General features: G+C 38.8%; 1 protein-coding gene across 1 annotated transcript; it reads left to right on the top strand.

Annotated features, from left to right (window-relative positions):
- Positions 1-8,328: 8,328 nt before the first annotated feature.
- Positions 8,329-21,090, top strand: LOC21400440 (calmodulin-binding transcription activator 4). Its single transcript, XM_024161851.1, has 13 exons — positions 8,329-8,629; positions 9,179-9,304; positions 9,413-9,528; positions 10,434-10,522; positions 10,774-10,819; positions 10,903-11,359; positions 17,545-17,690; positions 17,830-17,914; positions 18,036-18,256; positions 18,501-19,177; positions 19,376-19,949; positions 20,038-20,331; positions 20,525-21,090. Exons 1-13 carry the CDS (start codon positions 8,611-8,613, stop codon positions 20,618-20,620), a joined length of 2,946 nt encoding a protein of 981 aa, XP_024017619.1. The 5' UTR covers positions 8,329-8,610; the 3' UTR covers positions 20,621-21,090.
- The last annotated feature ends 169 nt before the right edge of the window (positions 21,091-21,259 follow it).

Genomic DNA, 21,259 nt, shown 5'->3' with positions numbered 1-21,259 from the left:
ACTAGGTCCATTGTGTCTAGTACTACAACTAATAGAATGCGAACTCGAAACTACTGTACTTGTGGACTCCATAACTATTAACTAATAAGAGCTTGCATTCATAGGAGGTGTGGGATAGTGTGCAGTGACAATAAACTACAACATCGTGGGAGAAGCCCAAGTTTTAGTACAATGGGCTGGGCCAACACAAACCCGACATTCTAGCCTCTCCTTTGTTATGACCTTTCTTTCAATGAGAACTACATTCTAGCCTCTCCTTTGTTATGACCTTTCTATCAATGAGAACTACATTTTGCAATGAAATTCTAGGAACTAATTTTTGTTTGTAAAAAATGCCATCCCTCTTAACAATATTCTATATTATATGGTCTACAACCTATATCTTAAAATGGAACTATGGGATCAGGATATATAGGAATATATACATATAATCTTTCAACGTGCAAATGATTTATACGTGCTTCTTCAAAAATAAAGGAATAATTTGGAGTTTAATTCTCCAAACACATAATTTTCATCTTCATGGGGTCAATACATAACTTCCAACCTTGTTGAAATAAAGACATAGTCGTTGAGTTCCTTTTTCTTTTTTCTTTTTTTCCTTCCCAACTCCATGACATAAACAGAAAGTGATTTTTGGCCAATTAAAATATGGTACGATCGCCAATTATAAACTATTGGTGAGAAAAAAGGAGCTACAATGATATATGATAAAAAAAAAAAAAAAAAAAAAAAAAAAAAAAAGCCAAAAGAAAGCAATCCTTAGCTGGGTTCCGCAATATTTTGTTCAAAGTAATATATTAGTGGTCTTTTTCCCCTTAATAACTAGCTTTGGAAAAATTCTCACTCTATCGTATGATCGCCAATTATGAACTATTGGTGACAAGAAAGGAGCTACAATGACATATGATAAAAAAAATAAATAAATAAAAAAGGCAAAAGAAAGCAATCCTTAGTTGGGTTCCGCAATCTTTTTGTGAGATTAGTCGTGAGACATTTAGTACATGGATTAGAATTATGAGATTAAAATTATTTTTAATTTACGTGTATTTTTTATAAAAAAAAATATTGTAACGAACTGTGAATCATGATTCAAATCAGGTACGAATCCATTTACCAAACGTCACATTATTGAAAGTAATATATTAGTGGTCTTTTTCCCCTTAATTACTAGTAGCTAGCTTTGGAAAAAGTCTCACTCTATCGTATTTGTCTACCTAATTTTAAAAACAGTGACATAATTCATTTCTCAACACTAGCCTATGGTTATATATATATATATATATATATATTATTGTTCTTAGATAATTGAATGTATATAAACTGGAATATTTTTAAAATCTTATCCACGTGATAGCTATGTCTTTTTGTTTTTCATTTTTCTTCTTTCCAGGTAAATGAGCAAATTGTGCTGCAATTTGACCTTGACCCCAATTTTTTATATTGAGTAATCTTAATAAATACTCATTAAAAATACACGAATCATGATTTTTACTTTTTAATCTTAATTTATAACTTTTTTAGTTAAATAATTACACTAATAAAAAAAGTATTTATTAAGAGTAAAAAGTAAAAGTACAGACTCAAGCACTCTTAAGGTATATTATGCATTTTTTTTTTTTTTTATTTGCCAATTGCAACTCAATATGGTGCTAGTCAAAATCGTTGCATGTTATTGTGGTGAAAAAGACATAAAAGTCTGTTCTTTTTTTTTTTTTTGGTTTGTTTGAAATTTGATGGAGGGTTCACACTGTCAAAATACATCACTTGAAGAAAGAGCTGTTGGAAACCATATGTTGGTTTGTGGGGCAACTGTTCTATTCTTTGATATTTTGATGATAGAGTAAGATAATATAAATAATGATATATGGTTAGCCAAGGAAGCTTTAAACTAGTGAATTGACCTCCACCATTAATCAAGGAACAATTGTATGAATGTAATTATTTGCATTTTCACAGTAATTTGAAGTGTTATCGCTCCTTGATTCAATCAACATAAAGAGAGCAATATTGGAGATCAATCCAATTGATCATTTATCACATCCCTCAATAAAAAAATAATATTATATTTTTCTATAGAAAAAAAGATAATATTATCACCACATGTATCAATAAATTAAAGTTGACACACATAAACAGTCTAAGGCTTCGTTTGGTATTAGAGTTCAAATCAGAGTGATTCTAGTTTTGATTTTGAAACTAGAATTATGATTCATAATTTTGAGTCCAAATTATAGGTCTGAAACCAAAACCATAATTAGGAGTTTGAACCACCCAAAACTAAGGGAGAGGTTGTTTTAGAATCATGAGTGATTTTAATTTAAAACATCACATCATGATTCAAATCTTAAATTAGAACCATCTAAACTAAACACTAATTTTAAATAAGTCAAATCAGAATCACTTTTTACTTTTTATTAACAAACAATAATTTAAACCAGAATCATGGTTCTGAATTCTAAAATCCTTATACCAAACGACTCAATAAATCAATATGAAAACAAAATGATATATTACATGAGATCTCTAATATTACTATCCATGTATATATATACACATATATGATGACCAGATTTACCTCAGACGTTAATGACAAGAAGATAATGCAGTAATTTTCAGATTTATAAGAATTACACGCCTGAAAAAAAAAAAAAATGATGACCAGATTTACCTCAGACGTTAATGACAAGAAGATAATGCAGTAATTTTCAGATTTATAAGAATTCCCCGAAAAAAAAAAAAAAAAAAAAAAAAAAAAAAAAGAGGAAGAAGGGGAATTGCATGCGTGCATGCACTTGACCAAACAAACCAAGTGTTTTGACTCTTGAGAAAGAAAATATTAATGGTCTTAGCTTAATTTGCTAGTGCAGAGGGAGGCCATTTGCCGGTAGGTCTCTGTCAAGTGTCGTATTAATGTATATACATATACATACACACACATATATATACGTAGTACGACACTCAGATTTCTCAATCACTATATATATAGGGGGTTTCTACCGACCCATGGTGTAAAAAACGTGAGATGTCCTAGAGGTGTCAAATGGGCCGGGCCGTCCATAGACGGCCCATCCCAGCCCGTAATAGTACTTGATTCGGCACGGCCCGGTTCGTTACTGTTACGGGCCGTGCCAGCACGACACGTGTAATGGACTAGTGCTGGGCCTCAACTTCTCAGCCCGTGGCCCAAGCACGTGGAGGCCCGCGGCACGGCCCTTATTCGGCCCGGCCCAAGCCCGCAAAACGGCCCACGAAGAAGCCCATTTCATTTGGTCCAGTGGGCCCTTCACGGGCCCAACGTTTGGCACGTGACGGGCCTCCCGTTTGGCCCGTCACGTGCCTCCCGTTTGGCACGTGATGGGCCGAACGGGAGGCCCGTCACATGCCGCACGTTGGGCCCGCGAAGGGCCCAACGGAAAAAAACTGAATTTTAACCCAAAAATTCCCTCTAAATACCCCTTAATTCCACCATAAATCCCACATAACAATTCCTTCTCATCTCACTCTCATTCTATCTCTCAACTTGTCTCTTTGATTTTGATTCTAAGCTTTTTTTCTCGTGTTCATTCATTTTCTAGCTCTTTCATTTACAAAGTTCAATCAAGTTCTATCAATTTCCAGAAAATGGCCTCACCAAATTTCCCTGATTTCACTGCTCTTCCTGAGCTTGGTGAGGAGACATTTTTTGGGGAAGAAATGATGCCTTCCAACCCCGCCCCCACTGAACCAGAAAATGCTCTGGTGGATAATGCTTCAGTATACAACGAAGAAGCTGGAGAACGCAGCAGAGGAAAAAGACCGCGAACTTCTCCGGCATGGCAGCATTTCACCGAGGAGCCCCGACCAAATCCAAAAACATGTGAGATGGAAATTCGTGCGGTATGTAAATATTGTAAAAAACACTTTTCTAATAAAAAGGGTGGGGGTACTGGTCATCTGGATAGACATTGGAAAATATGTCTACCATTGCACCAAGGTGGGAGTGTGGACTCCCGCCAACAAACGCTATCACTCACATCACATGGGTTACAAAATTTTACATATGATGCACAATGTGCTCGTGAGGTACTAGCTAAATTTCTAGCTAGTGCCGAATTACCTCTTTCTTTTACAGATGATGCCTTCTTCAAAGAATTCATCCAGACAGCCTTTTGCCCACAATTTAAACGGGTAAGTAGAAACACAACTCATTCTGATTGCATGAAAGTTTTTTATGCAATGAGACAATCTCTTGTTGATAATTTTAGGACTTTTAATGCTACTGTGTCTTGCACTTATGATCTGTGGGAGGGGTGTAATAAAACTAGATATTTATGTGTCACAGCGCACTACGTTGATGACGATTGGGTTTTACAAAAAAGAATAATTGGTTTTCATTTATGTCCATATCCTCATAACGCAACAACTATTTTCAATACAATAATGGAAATTTTTGGGTTTTATGGGATTAAAGATAAAATTTTAACAATTACTTTTGATAATGCGTCAGCTAATACAGCTGCAATTAATTTGTTTAAACGTAGTTTGAAACCGGCATTTGGAGGGAAAATTTTTCATCAACGGTGTGCATGTCACATAATTAATTTAGTAGTTCAGGCATGAATTGAACATATCTCTGCTAATCTTACAAATATTAGAGAATCATTATCCTTCATATCTAGTTCTGGAGCTCGGCTCCAAGAATTCAAACAATATTACAGGAACAGCCAGATGCGCCCAAGAAAGTTTCCAACTGACGTGAGACATAGGTGGAATTCAACATATTTAATGTTGAAGGCAGCACTCCCGTAGTCACAGCTTATCACGACATACGTAAACAGTAAGAACGATCAAATTTTAATTTTCGATCCTGATTGGCAGATTGCTGAGTATTTTTTTAAATTTTTAGAAGTTTTTTACAATGCTACTGAATTACTTTCTGGAGTTTATTATCCTACTGCACATTTAGCTTTACATCAACTATTTAATATTTCAGAAACATTTTCTTAGTATAGGGATACACAACTTTTTGAAAATATAGTTAACTTAATGGAAAATAAATTTAAAAGTTATTGGTCAGGTTGTCCTATGTTATATGCATTGGCAACTCATTTAGATCCTAGGTGCGGAGTAGATGGAACTGAATCATTAATGATTGCTACCGCAGATAATTTAAAAATAGATAAATAACTAAGTATTACTGACGCTAAGAAAATGTTAGAAAAAGTTTTTAGTTTGTATGAAGCAAAATATAGCACAGGTAAAAAAGAACAGGGAACTTCGTCATCAACTACCAGTTCGGGGCCTAAAGGATCGTCGTGGAGTTTCTTGAAGAAGAAAGAGAAAACGGCAGGATCGGCCTCAACACAAGCGTCTGCGGAACTAGTCAAATATTTTGAAGCAAATTTTGTAATCGATGACGACAAACTAGACATCTTACAGTGGTGGAAGAGCAAGACATATCGTTTTCCAACACTGTCCATAATAGCTCGTGACATTTTGATAACTCTAGTGTCAACGGTAGCATCGGAGCAAGCTTTTAGCGCAAGCAACCGAATTCTTGACGAGAAGAGAAGCAGAATGCATCCATATATCTTGGAGGGACTAATGTGCGTTAAAGACTGAGAAGATGCCAGAAGACGAAAATAACACTACATAGATGATTCGAGGCAAGAATATTTTTCTAACTTAGAAATAACAGAATCTTCTGGAAGCACTTATGTTTGTAATTTACTATTCCTAGCTACTGCACTCATTTTTCTTTCGCTAAGGTTTTGTCTCGATCTCCCCACGGGTTTTACTTAGCAAGGTTTTTAACGAGGCAGTCATTTATGTGTACTCCTATTACGTCAATTCAATAAAATCACATCTTTTTGGGCATTTGATATTTTTTTTAATTAAATTTAAAAAAAAAATTACAAGGGCTGGGGCCGGCCCGTAAAGGGCCTGGGCCCAGGCCCGGCCCTGGCCCTTATGGACTAGGGCCAGGGCCTGGACCGGGCCTGAGTTTTTCTTCTCAGGCTCGGCCCAGGCCCGTGATGGGCCTGGGGTCAAGCGTGCCGTGCCGTGCCGGCACGGCACGTTTGACAACACTAAGACGTCCCGCTACTTAATTCTCAGCCGTGCGTAATGACAATGAAAATGTCTCATCCAAACAATATTCTTAGAGATCCAGTTGTCGTTCGAAATAAAGGAACAGAAAACCGTCCGGTAATTTTACACTATTTTTCTGTTTGTTTTAGTCCCTATGTTACGTTTTATCTACTTAACTGTTTCATTTTTTCAATTAGAAGACGTCTGGTTTATGTATTTAAAATTATGATTCAAAATTATTTTCATTTTACGTGTATTTTTTTTTATGAGAGAAAACACTATAAAAAATTATGAATCATGATTCAGAATAAAAAACGAATATAGAAAATAAACGTCTCTTAAGTGTTACATTGTCGTTTTCATTTATTGCTACCAATCTTATGTACAGCCAAAAAATCCAAAAACATTGATGAATTTACTACAATATCCATATTCCTTTATAGAAATAACAACATTACCCAGTCAACTATAGGGTTTAACCTTATACATCCGGTTAATTCTTCAACTTTTTCCAAAAGCCACTCACCACATCAACATTCAACAGCCCCTACAACATGCATTTTATATTATATCAAATACCATATATATCCAAAAGCATTACATGGTTGGGAAGTTGCCGAGGGCCAAATTTGAAGACAGAGCAATAAGCTTTTGGTGGATCAGCACTTACAAGTTTGTGAGTAATTTAAGTTTTGGATAAAATATATTATTCAAAAGGCCAAGCACAGCCAATCTCCAATCCAATCTAGATCTGAGGGTAATAAATATTTTACAATTTTAGTCCCACACCTTTTCCACATGTCTTTTATTAATTTCTTTATTCGACTAATTTGATGTAAATAAATGTACAACTTAATAATTATGACTCTTCAGCTGAATTTTTGTCGTTTCCCGGGAGGTTTTACGTGGAAATTTACTCTTCACGTACAGCGGTGTACGGAGTCTTCCGTGTGGTTTTACGAAACTGCCTGTATAGACTCTCCGAATTTCTCCGCAAGTTACTCCGTTGCGCTTGGCCGTCTTGACTCTTGTTAAATGGGAGACTCCAGGCCAAGAAGTCAACAAAGCGAATCTTTAGTACTTTGTTTGGAGTAAAAATTTATGTTATAATTTAAATTATAATTCATAATTTATTATAATATTTTTTTAAAAAAATATACATAAATTAAAAATAATTTTAAATCATAATTTTAAATTTATAAACTAAACGTAAAATTTACGAAGATATTCTAATCTAGTAAGCACTCACGCAGATCCATTGTGTTGGAGAGAAATGTTCAGCTGCTGCTGAGCTTATGATAACTTTTCCTACATCATTGCCCACTCACATTCCGTTACATACGGCTATCAATATGATCATCATAATTCATATCCCATTAAACTTGCTTCATTTCATATGAGTTAATTGCTATCATTAGAAGTTTCTTACAAGAAATATTATGCTAGTAGTGTATAATCATGAAAATTATATTTATTTTAAGCAAAAAGACATGACATTAACAAAATTTAAATTATGTTGTCATAATAATGCAAAAATATTAATTAATAATAATAACAGAAAGATTTGACGACATCTAATATATACGTATGTATTTGGTATCTTATCAAAAGGGATGCTTTGCAATTGCAAATAAAGAAAGGAACAGGAAAGTTCTCTGTTAGGGGATTTTTATTGGTATTGTGCAATTTTTAACGCCAAATTATATTATAAATATATTCAATGAATGATCCCACAAAATTATTGAAAATCTGGCTTAAAATCACGTAATATATAAAGTACATAATTTCTGTACTGAAGCATGGAATTCATCATTAAAAGAAAAAAAAAAAGAGAGAGAGAATCTAGTTTATGGTCCAACAACCAATCCAAATAAGTTATAACCAATAATCATATCTATTGGTCCCACTTCGCGGAAGGCATGATGTATCTAATTACTGCAGTTATGATAATAACAGAGATAATTTAATAAAGGTTTAGTCATAAATTAAAATTATATAATTATAATTATTTTTAATTTATGTATATTTTTTATAAAAAAAAATATTATAATAAATTATAAATTATGATTCATATCATGATTTAAATTCTCCAACTAAATTTCTTATTTCCTTTCTTATTCTTTCCAATAACAGCAGATAATTTATTGCGTACTTTGTCTCGCCACTGGCTTTTGTCTGTTTCTTGGTTCTTAATAATTTCATAAAACTAAAAATATGAGCTCCAACTAAACCGACTTATAATCTCTAGTTAAAATATATCTCTCTCTCTCTCTCTCTCTCTCTCTCTCTCTCTCTGATTACTTGTCGGGTCGGGTGTGATCTGACACGAGTTCGGGTGCCCCAAGATACTGGAGTTTGATTTCTTCGTCAGAGTCCAATCATGTCCGGTCAAAACTCAACAACCGGACTCTGCTTTAACTCCATCACCGGACATCAACCAAACGGCTACTTTCGCCTTCAAATGAATTGAAAAGCCCTTCTCTGCAGTTCGTCCGGTTTTTAAGCTCTTTTTTTTTTTCCTTCTTTTTTAAGGCGGAAATGAACAAGATGCAATCAGGTGAGTACTAATTTCTGGAATGTTTATATTTCTTTCGAGTTGAGGTTTGTTTCTTTTGATTTTCCCTTTTCCTCTTAAAATACATGTAAAAAAAAAAAGTTTTTCTTTCTTAAGGCTGTTAACAATTTGATTACTTCATGTTATTTTGTATTTCTATGGTTTTAACCTTAAAAGTTTTAATTAATTTTTCTTCATTACTTTTTTTTTTTAATTGAATCGGCTCGCGTTATGAGTTCAAATTTAAGTCTTTACAAGCAATTAATTTGTATAATTCTCGAAATTTGGCACCTAAATGCTTAATTGGTTTTTTTTTTTTTTTTTTTTCCAGTTGTTTTAAATTGTTGATTAGGGTTTGGAATTCCAAATTAAAAGAAAAAAAAAAAGACCTGCTGAATTTAGGTTTAAAATTAATAGGAAAAGGCATGACTTAAATGACTTTGGCTTATTCCACTGCAATTTGCTCTTTCCTTGAAAAGTGTGTAAGAATTATGGTTGAGATGTGAATTATAATGATAATTTTGACAATATACTGTATTATTAATATCCCAGAGTATGATATTAATGAGCTGTATAAAGAAGCTCAGTCCCGTTGGCTGAAGCCCGCAGAAGTGTTCTTCATTTTACGAAATCATGAGAAGTACAAGCTCACCCAGGAGCCGCCTAAACGACCAACGAGTAATGTTCATGATCTTTCGATTTGAATTTTGATTCAAGCAATTTATTGGATCTTGTATGTACTGATGATAGTGTTGTCCGAATTCTTGACCGGATTTTTTTCGACAGGTGGATCGTTGTTTCTATTTAACAAGAGGGTTCTTCGGTTCTTTCGTAAAGACGGTCATAATTGGCGTAAGAAGAAGGATGGGAGGACTGTTGGGGAAGCGCATGAACGACTTAAGGTTTGTTAAAAATTGTCTTGTGTGGTTATGTTTATTGTTCTTCTACGTAAGGGAAATATGTAGATTGCTTCAAATTTAGTTTCAATGTTTTTGGCTTCTCAAGTGATTGAAGCCTTCTATCTAATTCTTGGAGAACTTGCAGAACAGTAAAACTCATTACTTGTGTGTTGTTCTTAAGTTCTAACATTTTTATTTATCAAATAGACTTTGCATTCCTAGTCTGTGGCGGTACATACCCCGTTCATTTCACCAATTCGAGTTTAGAATTCGAGTTTTGCTACAATAAAAAGCTCTCAGAAACAGTCACATCTAACTTTTTTGCTACAGTAAAAAGCTCTCACATAAAGTCACATCTCAATTCGAATTTAGAATTCGAGTTTTGCTACAATAAAAAGCTCTCAGAAACAGTCACATCTAACTTTTTTGCTACAGTAAAAAGCTCTCACATAAAGTCACATCTCAAATCGAATTAAAAAACTTGAATTAGCGAACTAAGCGGGCCCATAAAGTCAAATATTTTTTGTTTTCTTTTTGAAATTACATATTCAAAGTTAGTGATGCAAACGTATGGTGCAAATAAGTAACATTTACGAAAAGAAGCATATAAAAGAATTCCTGTCATATAGAATGTGAGATTTTCCCCTATGAATTCACCAAAAAATGAAAAATGAAAATAGTGGATATATTTAACGTAGTGGATAACTGATGTTAAATAGTTCTGGGCGTTCGAAATGTATGATTATGGAAAATAGTATTTCAAATTTCGGTGCTTTTATCAATGAAATTAAGTGTTCATTTTGCTCGTTTAATGTCTTGTTTCATGCGAATACTTTTTGCTCAGAGTTCGATGAAATTTTTGATTGATTTCTTCAATTTGAGGGGTAACAATTTATATGCATGGCTAGGTTGGAAATGTCGAAACGTTGAACTGTTACTATGCACATGGAGAAGAGAATCATTGTTTTCAGAGACGTAGCTATTGGATGCTGGATCCGTGAGTATTCTTGTATTTATTAGTACATTGGCCTCACCTTTATATGGTTAAGTTTCTTGCTATTCCATCTGTTTAAGTTGTTATACTAAGATTATCATTAATAGAAATTCAACCAGGGTACAAGAAAGTGATAAATTTAGTTTGCCTTCTTTATGATTTGTGCCTCATTGATGTCTTTATTTGTGGCTTTAGCAACTTGATTTGAAGGACTTACACCATATACTCTTATTTGCTTTTAACCCTTGTGGCAGGGCATCTGAGCACATTGTTCTTGTACATTACAGAGACATAACTGAGGTAAGTGTTAGAGAATAACCGATAATAGTTCTCGTGCAGATCTCTCTACAATAAGCTTAACTTGTCATTGGTTTTATTTGCAGGGTAATTCCAGTTCTGGATCTGGTGCCCAATTATCACCAGGATCTTTTTCATCTATCAACCAGAGTCCTAGCCCGAGTAACCCTCAAAATGCAGGCTCTCTCTCCATTAGTGATTATCAGAATTTAACCAGTCCAGGGTCAATAGAAGTTAGTTCTGATCCACTAATCCAAATAAATGGCAAGGATCACAATGGCAGTATAGATGGGACAAGAGAGTCAGGTAGTTCTGCAAAACATGAAGTTAGTCAAGCTCTGCGAAAGCTCGAGGAGCAATTAAATCTAAATGACGACACCTTCAAAGAATGTGGTCCACCTTGTAGTCAGGTTGAAGATCCAAATCTTTCTAATCTCCTGGATTATAAACAGGTGATGTTAAATCAAGATCAGTTTGTAGATTTTCGTGGAACAGAAGATAGTTTACGTGATCAATGTTATTCTGGACATGCTGGGATGCAAGGTAATACAAACCATACCATGCTTCTCAAATAATGTTCTTATTTGTTCTCCATCTTCTATACTCGTGTCAAATGTGGTTGATGTCGTTAACTATTTTTGGTCATTTTGCTTCACATATGATTTAATATGTCATATGACTTGTACTCTTTGACTGTAGTAGGCCTGGCAATTATATACTGATAGGCCCCTTTTGCGTTTTACTTATGCTCGGAAAAGGAGGAATGTGAGGAGTGGAGGAAAGGTTGGGCAGAATGTGGCAGTGGATGATGCCGGGAGTAAAAGTGTTGAGTTGGCGGGAGATGGGGGTGAAAGAGCAGATGAAATCAACAAGGCTACGTAGGCTGAAGAGGGGTGAAGGGACGTTGAGGGTAGCAAAATTTGCGTGAGTGCATCCGGGAGAAGGGACAGTTAGTTAGGAGTAGTATGAAATAAAACCGGAAGGGAAGCTGAGTGAGAGGGCATCGATCATTTTCTATGAGTTTTCTCTATAAAGAGTTGAGCATTAGCTCTAGGGAGTGCTAGGGTCACTCGAATACCCCATATTCTTGTATTTCCATTTCTCTTAATAGAAAACTTAGTTCAAAACTACTTGGATCAATCAAATTTCTTTGCTATTTGTTATTTGTGTGACTGTTTTGTACCATACCCTATCAAATTGGTACCAGAGCAAGTCCTGGATAGCGCCGCAGAAGAAGCCCGAAGAGAAGGTCGAAGGGAATCGCAAGGAGTTTTTGAAGGAGATCGAAGGAGTGAAAGAAGAGATGCAGAAAATTCTAAAGATCGAGAAGTGTCTAGAGGTTATGATGGGCAAGTTGGAGGAGCTACTCCGCCACAAGGTGGAATTTGAGCAGGCGAGGACGGGGACGAGCGCTGAGCCCCCCTCGGGGCAGTCGGTGCTGATGGGAGAGAGCAACGAGAAGGACGGGGCGGGGAAGGAAGAGGCACCGCGTGGGGAGTGCCGTACTCAGAGAGTCGAGGTGCTCGTTTTTGACAGAACCAACCCCGATGGCTGGATTTACCGGACCGGGTTGAGAGATACTTCCAGATGAATCGGTTGAAAGAGGGGGAGAAATTAGAGGTGGTGGTGATGAGTTTGGACGGAGAAGCACTGGCGTGGTTCCAGTGGGAGGACAGCCGCCGCACGATCCGGAATTGGGTGGAGCTGAAGACGTTAATCTTGGAGAGGTTTCGACCCACCCAGGGCGGGAGCCTCTGTGAGAAATTTCTAGGGTTGCGACAGGATATGACGGTGCGCGAGTACCGTCGTTAGTTCGAGATCCCTGCAGCGCCGTTAACAGAGGTGCCAAAGTAGGTGTTGGAGAGGAGCTTCGTGAATGGCCTGAAACCATTCATATAGGCAGAGGTACGTATGCTGAAACCGGTTAGGTTGGGCCAGATCATGGAAATGGCCCAGAGAGTGGAAGACATAAATGTTCAACTGAAAGGGTCCAAAAGCTCAGTGGGCCGTTTGGAACTTGGGCCAGGGCTGGGAACACAAACCCCTCGATGGAGCAAAAGAAGAACACCACATGCCTTGGAAGGACGACTTCGTTAGCTGACAGGGGACCTAACGGCGCCACCATTCCCTTCCGGAGATTGTCCGATGCAGAGTTGCAGGCCAAGCGGGGGGAAAGGACTTTGCTACCGGTGTGATGGCAAGTACACTATCGGCCACTGCTGTCCTAACTGAGAATTACATGTATTAGTCGTTAGCGATGAAGAATTAAGGGAGGATTAGGAAGATGATAAAACCGGTTATTAATGAAATTGTGGAGCTGTCACTTTAACTCAGTGGTGGGCTTGACCGCCCCACGCACTATGAAGTTGAGGGGACTTTGGGAACGAAAGAGGTCGTGGTGTTGATTGACAGCGCAGCAACCCATAATTTCATTTCCACGGATTTAGTGAACCAACTTAAATTGCCCTTAGACACAATCGGTGGTTATGAAGTAGTGATGGGGACTGGGCTTTCCGTGAAAGGGGCAGGGGTTTGCAAGGGAGTTCGACTTTCCCTCCAATCGGTGGAGATTGTGGAGGACTTTTTACCTTTGGAGTTGGGCAGCTCGGACATAATTCTGGGGATGCAGTGGTTGGAGACCTTGGGGGCTATGACGGTGAACTAGAAAGCTCTAACCATGAAGTTCAAGATTGGCGAGTAGATGATGACCTTGCAGGGGGACCGATCTCTCTACAAGACTTTGGTGTCCTTGAAAGCACTGATGATGTCGATAGGGAAGGAGGGGCATGGATTGGTGTTGGAACTAAGCACCATTTCGGTGGAGCGGAAGATGGATGGGGGGTCAACGGCGGAGGCTCCAGCAGCGTTGCTTAGGGTGTTAAAAAAATGGGAGATGGTGTTCAAAAGTGCTACCGGGTTGCCAACAGTTAGGGTAAGAGATCACGCCATTGTACTTAAGGAGGGGACATCTCCGATCAATGTGAGGCCATATAGGTATCCACAGGGGCAAACGGATGAAATTGAGAAGCTAGTTGGCGAGATGTTGGCAGTGGGGATTGTGCAGCCAAGCATGAGCCCTTTCTCAAGTCCGGTGAAGGACGGGAGTTGGCGGTTCTGTGTTGACTATTGGGCATTGAACAAGGAGACGGTGCCGGACTGTTTTACTATTCCGGTGATCAAGGAGTTGTTGGAGGAGCTTCATGGTGCGACCATCTTTTCAAAAATCGACCTTAAGTCCGGTTATCACCAAATAAAGGTATGCGCCGAAGATGTTCCGAAGACGGCGTTCCGCACTCATGAAGGACATTACGAATTTCTAGTAATGCCCCTTTGGATTGACAAATGCCCCCGCTACTTTTCAAGCCCTCATGAATCAAGTTTTTATGGAGTTCCTTCGTAAGTTTGTTCTGGTCTATCTTGGTCTACAGTCGGTCCATTAAGGAGCACAAGGTACGCACTTAGATTTGGTTTTAGTAGAATTGAGCAAACACAGTTTGGTGGCAAATGAGAAGAAGTGTAGCTTTGGACAAGCTACCCTAGAGTACTTAGGCCATATACTATCCAGCGGGGGTGTAGAGGTAGATGCATCCAAGGTCGAAGCAATGGTGCAATGGTCGGGCCCTATGACTCTTAAAGAACTCCGTGGGTTCCTAGGATTGACAGGGTATTACCGTCAGTTCGAAGAAGGGTATGGAAGGATAGCAAGGCCCCTCACCGACCTCCTTAAGAAGGATAATTTCGCATGGAACTCCAAGGCTGCACAAGCTTTCATTGAGTTGAAGGATGCCATGACAAAGGTACCGGTGTTAGCTCTCCCGAATTTCTCCAAGCCATTTGTGGTGGAAGCGGATGCTTTCAGTTGGGGGTTGGAGTGGTTATGATGCATGGGCAGCGACCTATAGCTTTTTTCAACCAAGCTCTGTCCCCTACGGCACACCATAAATCTTTTTATGAGCGCGAGTTGATGGCTATTGTGTTGGCTGTGCAGAAATGGTTACCATACTTGACCGGCATTTTGTGATACAAACCGACCAACGAAGCTTGAAATTCCTCTTAGAACAGCGATTGGTTAGCGTCGAGCATCAGAAATGGTTGACTAAGTTGTTGGGGTTTGATTTCGAGATCCCGTACAAACCCGGAAGTGAGAACTGCGCGGGTGATGCGCTCTCTAGACAGCCCCTGACCCCATCCCTAAATACCCTGGTGGCCCCATTGGTGTTCAATACGGATGAATTACATAAGCAAGTGGAGTTAGACAAGAAGCTCTTGAAAATCAAGGCGGAAGTGATTCATTCGGTGGATTTACATCCCGGTTTTAGTGTGGATCAAGGTAGGCTGTTGTTTGAGGGTCGTATGGTGATAACACATGACTCGCCCTTTGTGTCTGAGCTTTTGAAGATATACGGTGACAGCGTGGTTGAAGGGCATGCAAGTGTCTCGAAGACTTGCAGGCGCTTAGCAGCGGAGTGGTTTTAGTTTGGGATGAAGGACATTATGGCTTATGTGCCGCCTTGCAAGGTTTGCCAACAGCATAAGAGTGTTGGACTCACCGCTCAAGGACTGTTGCAGCCCCTGCCAATGCCGGACCAAGTGTGGGAGGATATTTCGATGGACGCATTGAGGGGCTGCCGAAATCGGATGGATTTGACTGTATTTTCGTAGTGGTGGATTGCCTCAGCAAACACGGCCACTTCATACCCTTGAAGCACCCCTTTACAGCAATACAAGTGGCAAACACTTTCATTAAGGAAGTGGTGCGCATGCACGGGATACCATGAACAATTGTGTCCGACAGAGATCGAGTCTTTCTCAGCTTGTTCTGGACCGAGCTGTTCAAACAGCAGGGCACCTCCCTCACTCGAAGCACAGCATATCACCCGCAAACGGATGGGCAGACGGAGGTGTTGAACCGTTGCCTTAAGACCTATTTGCGATGTTTTGCTTCGGAGCGCCCTCACCAATGGGCCAAATGGTTGCCTTGGTCCGAATACTGGTACAACACTTCTTTTCACACCGTCATTCAGACTACGCCTTTCTGCATCCTATATGGGCGTGATTCCCCTCCTCTTGTTCGTTATGGTGTTGGTAACTCTACTGTGGATTCGGTGGATCGGAAGCCGGCTGAACAAGACAGTATGCTGGAAATTTTGAAGTCTCACTTGATGCGGGCACAACAGAAGATGAAGAATTAGGCTGATAAAAAGCGCAGGGATGTGCACTTCGACGTTGGGGACATGGTTTACCTTAAATTGCATTCGTACAGGCATAAATCTCTTGCCTAGCGCCGCAACGAGAAGCTGGCGCCCCGCTTTTACGGGCCCTTTGAGGTTTCGGCTAAGGTAGGGGCAGTGGCTTATCACCTTCGTTTGCCCGAGGCAGCGGCTGTTCATCCGGTGTTTCACGTCTCTCAGCTTCATCGGGCTGTGGAAGAGGCTGCTGTATCGCCAACTCTCCCTCCTCAACTTTCTGACACCATGGAATTGGTCACGGAACCAGCCGTGTTGCTGGGTGTTCGTGAGGGCCAATGTGGGGACCATGCGGAGTCTGAAGTGCTCATCCATTAGGCAAATCTCCCCCCACATGATGACACTTGGGAGTCGTACACTGCTATTAATGCTCAATTTCCGGAATTCCACCTTGAGGACAAGGTGCGCCTTTGGGCGAGGGGTATTGATAGGCCCCCTTTGTGTTTTATTTATGCTCGGAAGAGGAGGAATGCGAGGAGTGGAGGAAAGGTTAGGCGGAATGTGGCAGTGGATGATGACGGAAGTAAAAGTGGTGAGTGTGTTGCTGAGTTGGCACTAGATGGGGGGTGAGGGAGCAGATGACATCAGCAAGGCTACGTAGGTTGAAGGGGGGTGAAAGGACGTTGAGGGGAGCGGAATTTGCGTGAGTGCATCGGGAGGAGGGACGGTTAGTTAGTTAGGAGTACTATGGAATAAAACTGGAAGGGAAGCTGAGTGAGAAGGCATCGATCATTTTCTCTGAGTTTTCTCTGTAAAGAGTTGAGCATTAGCTCTAGGGAGTGCAAGGGTTTGTATTTCCATTTCTCTTAATAGAAAACTTAATTCAAAACTACTTGGATCGATCAAATTCCTTTGCTATTTGCTGTTTGTGTGACTGTTTTGTACCAGATCCTATCATATACTTTAGGGACCAATAGCTTGTGAGCAAGCACAACTTGTACCGAGGAAAAATCACACACACACAAACACAAGGTGATTTTAAGAAATGACCAGTTTTGGAAGAAGCATTTTAGAAAAACAGTGGAATTTTGAGACTTTAAAAGAATGGTCGTTTTCAGTAAATCAACTGATTTACTACCTAGTAAATAATGCCTAAATCATAAATAATAGATTTATTGAGTAAAATCAAATTGATCTTATATAGTACATAATGAATTTTCAGCGGTTTTCCTCAATTCAGATAAACGGGCCATTTATTTTCAGGCAGTGAATAGCTCCATCCACTCACTGCAATTTCCCAAAAAACAATAGCCACTAGTTGTGAATACTATTAGGGAGTTAGCCGAAAGAAGCTATGTTATACTTAGAAATGTAAGAGCCAGTGTTGAGAACACAAGTGAACAACAAAGAAAATTCATCCGCCCCTGTTTTAAGAAATGAGCCAAGTCCTCCTTGTAGGATCATGTAGTAACTTGAAGTACTAAAGAATGCTTAATCAAATGACAAATAAATTGCCAAGTCAATGTGGGTTCATGTTCTCAGGTTGCATCGATGAAGATCATCATCAATTCTTCGGACAAGAATATACATATGAGAGGAAAGAATCTTTATCCTGGAAAGATGTTCTGAATTCTTGCACCACTTCAGGTGTTGAGTGCCAGCAGAATCATTTATCATCAAGTAGAAATGTGAGTATCATAACAAATTTATAAATGGAATCACTTTCTAACTCTTATGAAAGCTTCACTTATTTATTTTATTACACTTTTACGTATGGTTTATGCCATATGTAATGCACTAAACTTCACACAATGACACGTTGAACAGGAGCCAGGATCTACAGGAAATGCACCAAGAGAAGATCTGGAACACCATCAATGGCAAAATTCCAATGGAAGCAGTGTTGATAATGGTATGATACTATGATATGTGAAACATCCTGGTTAAAAGTTGTTTAGCCCATGTCTTTTTGAATTTGGATTAATACCAAGCTGTGAGTCTCTGACCAGTTGAAAACCTTCATTTATTTTCAGCTTCTCTGTTGATGTGTCAAGGATTTGACGGTTTTAAATTTTCTACATATCCTTCAACTTCACAAATTTATGGAACCAATTCAGACTATTATGCAATGTTGTTTGATCAAGGTCAAATTGCACCGCTTGAATTGGATATGAATTTGACTGTTGCACAAAAGCAGAAATTTAGAATTCAGGAAATATCCCCAGAATGGGGTTATGCCACTGAAACCACAAAGGTATCTTTCTATTATTCTGTGTTTTCTGTTGCTTGCAAAACTGGGTTACCAGATTGAAAAAGGCTAATCAATTCTTCAAAAATACGTAAATACAAATAAAAACTCTTAACGAATTAATGCTAAATCCCTAATTATCCTGATACGAGCAAGTCCTTCCGTAACATCCTTTTTCCCCATTGCAAGAAAAAAAAAAGTACTTTTATGCGTAATCTTAAAGCTCACTTTTTTCGGTCCTTATATGCAGATCATCATTGTTGGGTCATTTCTTTGCAATTCACCAGAATCTGCATGGAATTGTATGTTCGGTGACATTGAAGTTCCTGTTCAAATCATTCAAGAAGGGGTAATTTGTTGTGAAGCGCCTCCTCACCCTCCTGGAAAGGTTACTCTATGCATAACTTCTGGAAATCGAGAATCTTGCAGTGAGGTCAGAGAGTTTGAGTATCGTGTTAAGACTAGAAATTCTATTGAAGGAGATTTATCTTCTCTAGAATCAACTAGGAGTCGGGAAGAGCTCTTATTACTTGTAAGATTCATTCGGATGCTGTTGTCAGATTTGTCAATGCAAAAAAGAGGTGTCATAGATCCAGACGCCCCAAATAAATTCAAAGCTGACGATGAACCATGGGATAGTGTCATAGAGTCCCTTTTACTTGGTAGTGGAACTTCATCAAGTACTATTAATTGGCTTCTTGAAGAGCTTCTGAAAGAAAAATTACAGCAGTGGTTATCTTCTAAATCCCAGGACCAGCGCAATCAGACAGGATGTTCATTGTCCAAGAAAGAGCAAGGGATAATTCACATGGTTGCTGGTCTGGGCTTTGAATGGGCCTTAAACCCTATACTTAGTTCTGGAGTGAGTATAAATTTTCGCGACATTACTGGATGGACTGCTTTACACTGGGCGGCTCACTTTGGAAGGTAATAGAAATTGGATTGTTTTCATTAACTTGTTTCTTCAACCGAGTAAAACCATTATCTTGCACGAATTACTTGGTTTTATGGCGTCATCATTTAGCACTAGTTTTCTTTCGTTTGTGGTTAAGATGGATCACTGAGAAGGTTGTCTCTGTTAATTACCGGTTATCTACCACTGAAATGATATTAATCCTGTAACAGGGAAAAAATGGTTGCTGCACTTATAGCTTCTGGTGCATTTGCTGGAGCTGTGACGGATCCCAATTCACGAGATCCAACGGGTATAACAGCAGCCTCTGTTGCGGCCACCCATGGGCATAAGGGACTTGCCGGTTATCTTTCAGAGATGGCATTAACCAGCCACTTGTCATCCCTTACCTTGGAAGAAAGTGAGCTTTCCAGAGGTTCCGCTGAGGTTGAAGCAGAGAATACCGTAAATATCGTATCGAAGCAAAACCTCATCACAAATGAGGATCAGCTTTCACTTAAACATACCTTGGCTGCAGTCCGCAATGCAGCTCAGGCCGCAGCACGTATACAATCTGCTTTCAGGGCACATTCTTTTAGGAAACGACAACTGTTGGAAGCTGCCGATTCTGTGGATGAATATGGAATGAGTTCTGAGGATATTCAAGAGCTCTCAGCGATGGCAAAACTGAACTTTAGAAACCCACGTGATTACAATTCAGCTGCATTATCTATCCAGAAGAAATATCGGGGGTGGAAAGGCCGCAAGGATTTTCTCGCATTCCGCCAGAAAGTTGTCCAGATACAGGTGCAACATTTTCTATGAGATACGTACTTGAGCCATTGAGACTTTTCTAAGTAGTTTAACAAGTTGTCAACTTCTCTTTTCTTTGCAGGCTTGTGTGAGAGGTTATCAAGTTAGGAAGCATTACAAGGTGATCTGTTGGGCGGTTGGGGTTTTAGAAAAAGTGGTACTACGGTGGCGAAGGAGAGGATCTGGTCTGCGTGGTTTTCGACCCGAGACAGAGCCTATTGATGAAAGTGAAGATGAAGATATTCTCAAGGTGTTCCGCAAGGAAAAAGTTGATGGAGCAATTAATCAGGCTATCTCACGGGTACTGTCTATGGTTAAGTCCTCAGAGGCACGTCAGCAATATCATCGCGTGCTCGAGAAGTATGGCGAAGTTAAGGTACACGAGCAACGTTTATTAATATCGAACAAAATGACCTCTAAATCATGCGTGTCCAGGAAACTCTCTTTTACTTGTTTAAGATAATAAGTCATTGATCAACTTGCCATCATAGTATTTGTCTCAAGTAATTAAACAATCCTCTTCGTTGAAGGGTCATGTAACTTGTGAATTCTGCAAACTATTCTTGCAGGCTGAACTTGGCGAAACCAGCGATGAAGCAGAGTTATCGACCGATCTTGATGATATTTTCGGGGTCGAAGATATCAATCTGTATCAATTCCCATAGTACCAACCTCTAATCAACCTAAGTTGTCTGAAATTTACAGGCCAAAAGTAACCTTGGTAGATCTAGACATTCGTTATGTACAGAGTAGAATGGGCAGCTCTGGTGATTTGGGTTGATGGATTGGTTTCCTTTATATTGGTGCTGTAAATGCTTCTTCCTAATAATTGCAGGTGGACGGATTTTTATGGTAGTGTTGAGTGTGCTTGTAATCATCTGATTGTTTCTTCAAAGTAGCAGGCACTCTTATGTTAATACGGTTCAATATCATACGCAAAGGAAAGGGTTTAAAGTGAAGAAAAGTTTTGTGTAGGGAACATTGTAGGATTGAGAACGTCATGTTATGTTTGAAATTTAGTGGAAACCTATCATTACATGGAGAGTTTTGTCCCCCTCTTCCTTACTATAGAATTTAATTTTTCAGATCAATGCATTTTATTCTAATATGACAAATACAGGTGCTAGAACAAAATTTTCACCACATGGACAAGTTATTTTTTTATTTATTAATATTTCTTATATTTATCACTGATTAATTCTTTGTTATTAATTAATATCAGTTAATAATTTATCAAAATCAGTTAGTAATTAATTGATTTCAATTAAATTATAAGTTTATTAATGATAAAGCACTGATAAATT

The sequence above is a fragment of the Morus notabilis genome, unplaced genomic scaffold, assembly GCF_000414095.1.
Source record: "Morus notabilis unplaced genomic scaffold, ASM41409v2 Scaffold689, whole genome shotgun sequence".
Lineage (NCBI taxonomy): Eukaryota > Viridiplantae > Streptophyta > Magnoliopsida > Rosales > Moraceae > Morus > Morus notabilis.
This window is presented reverse-complemented; position numbering and strand designations above follow the sequence as displayed.

Coding starts and splice junctions, on each gene's coding strand:
- LOC21400440 (XM_024161851.1), top strand. Junction 9,529..10,433: donor AAGCGCATGAACGACTTAAG/GTTTGTTAAAAA, acceptor ATGCATGGCTAG/GTTGGAAATGTCGAAACGTT. Junction 11,360..17,544: donor TGGACATGCTGGGATGCAAG/GTAATACAAACC, acceptor TCATGTTCTCAG/GTTGCATCGATGAAGATCAT.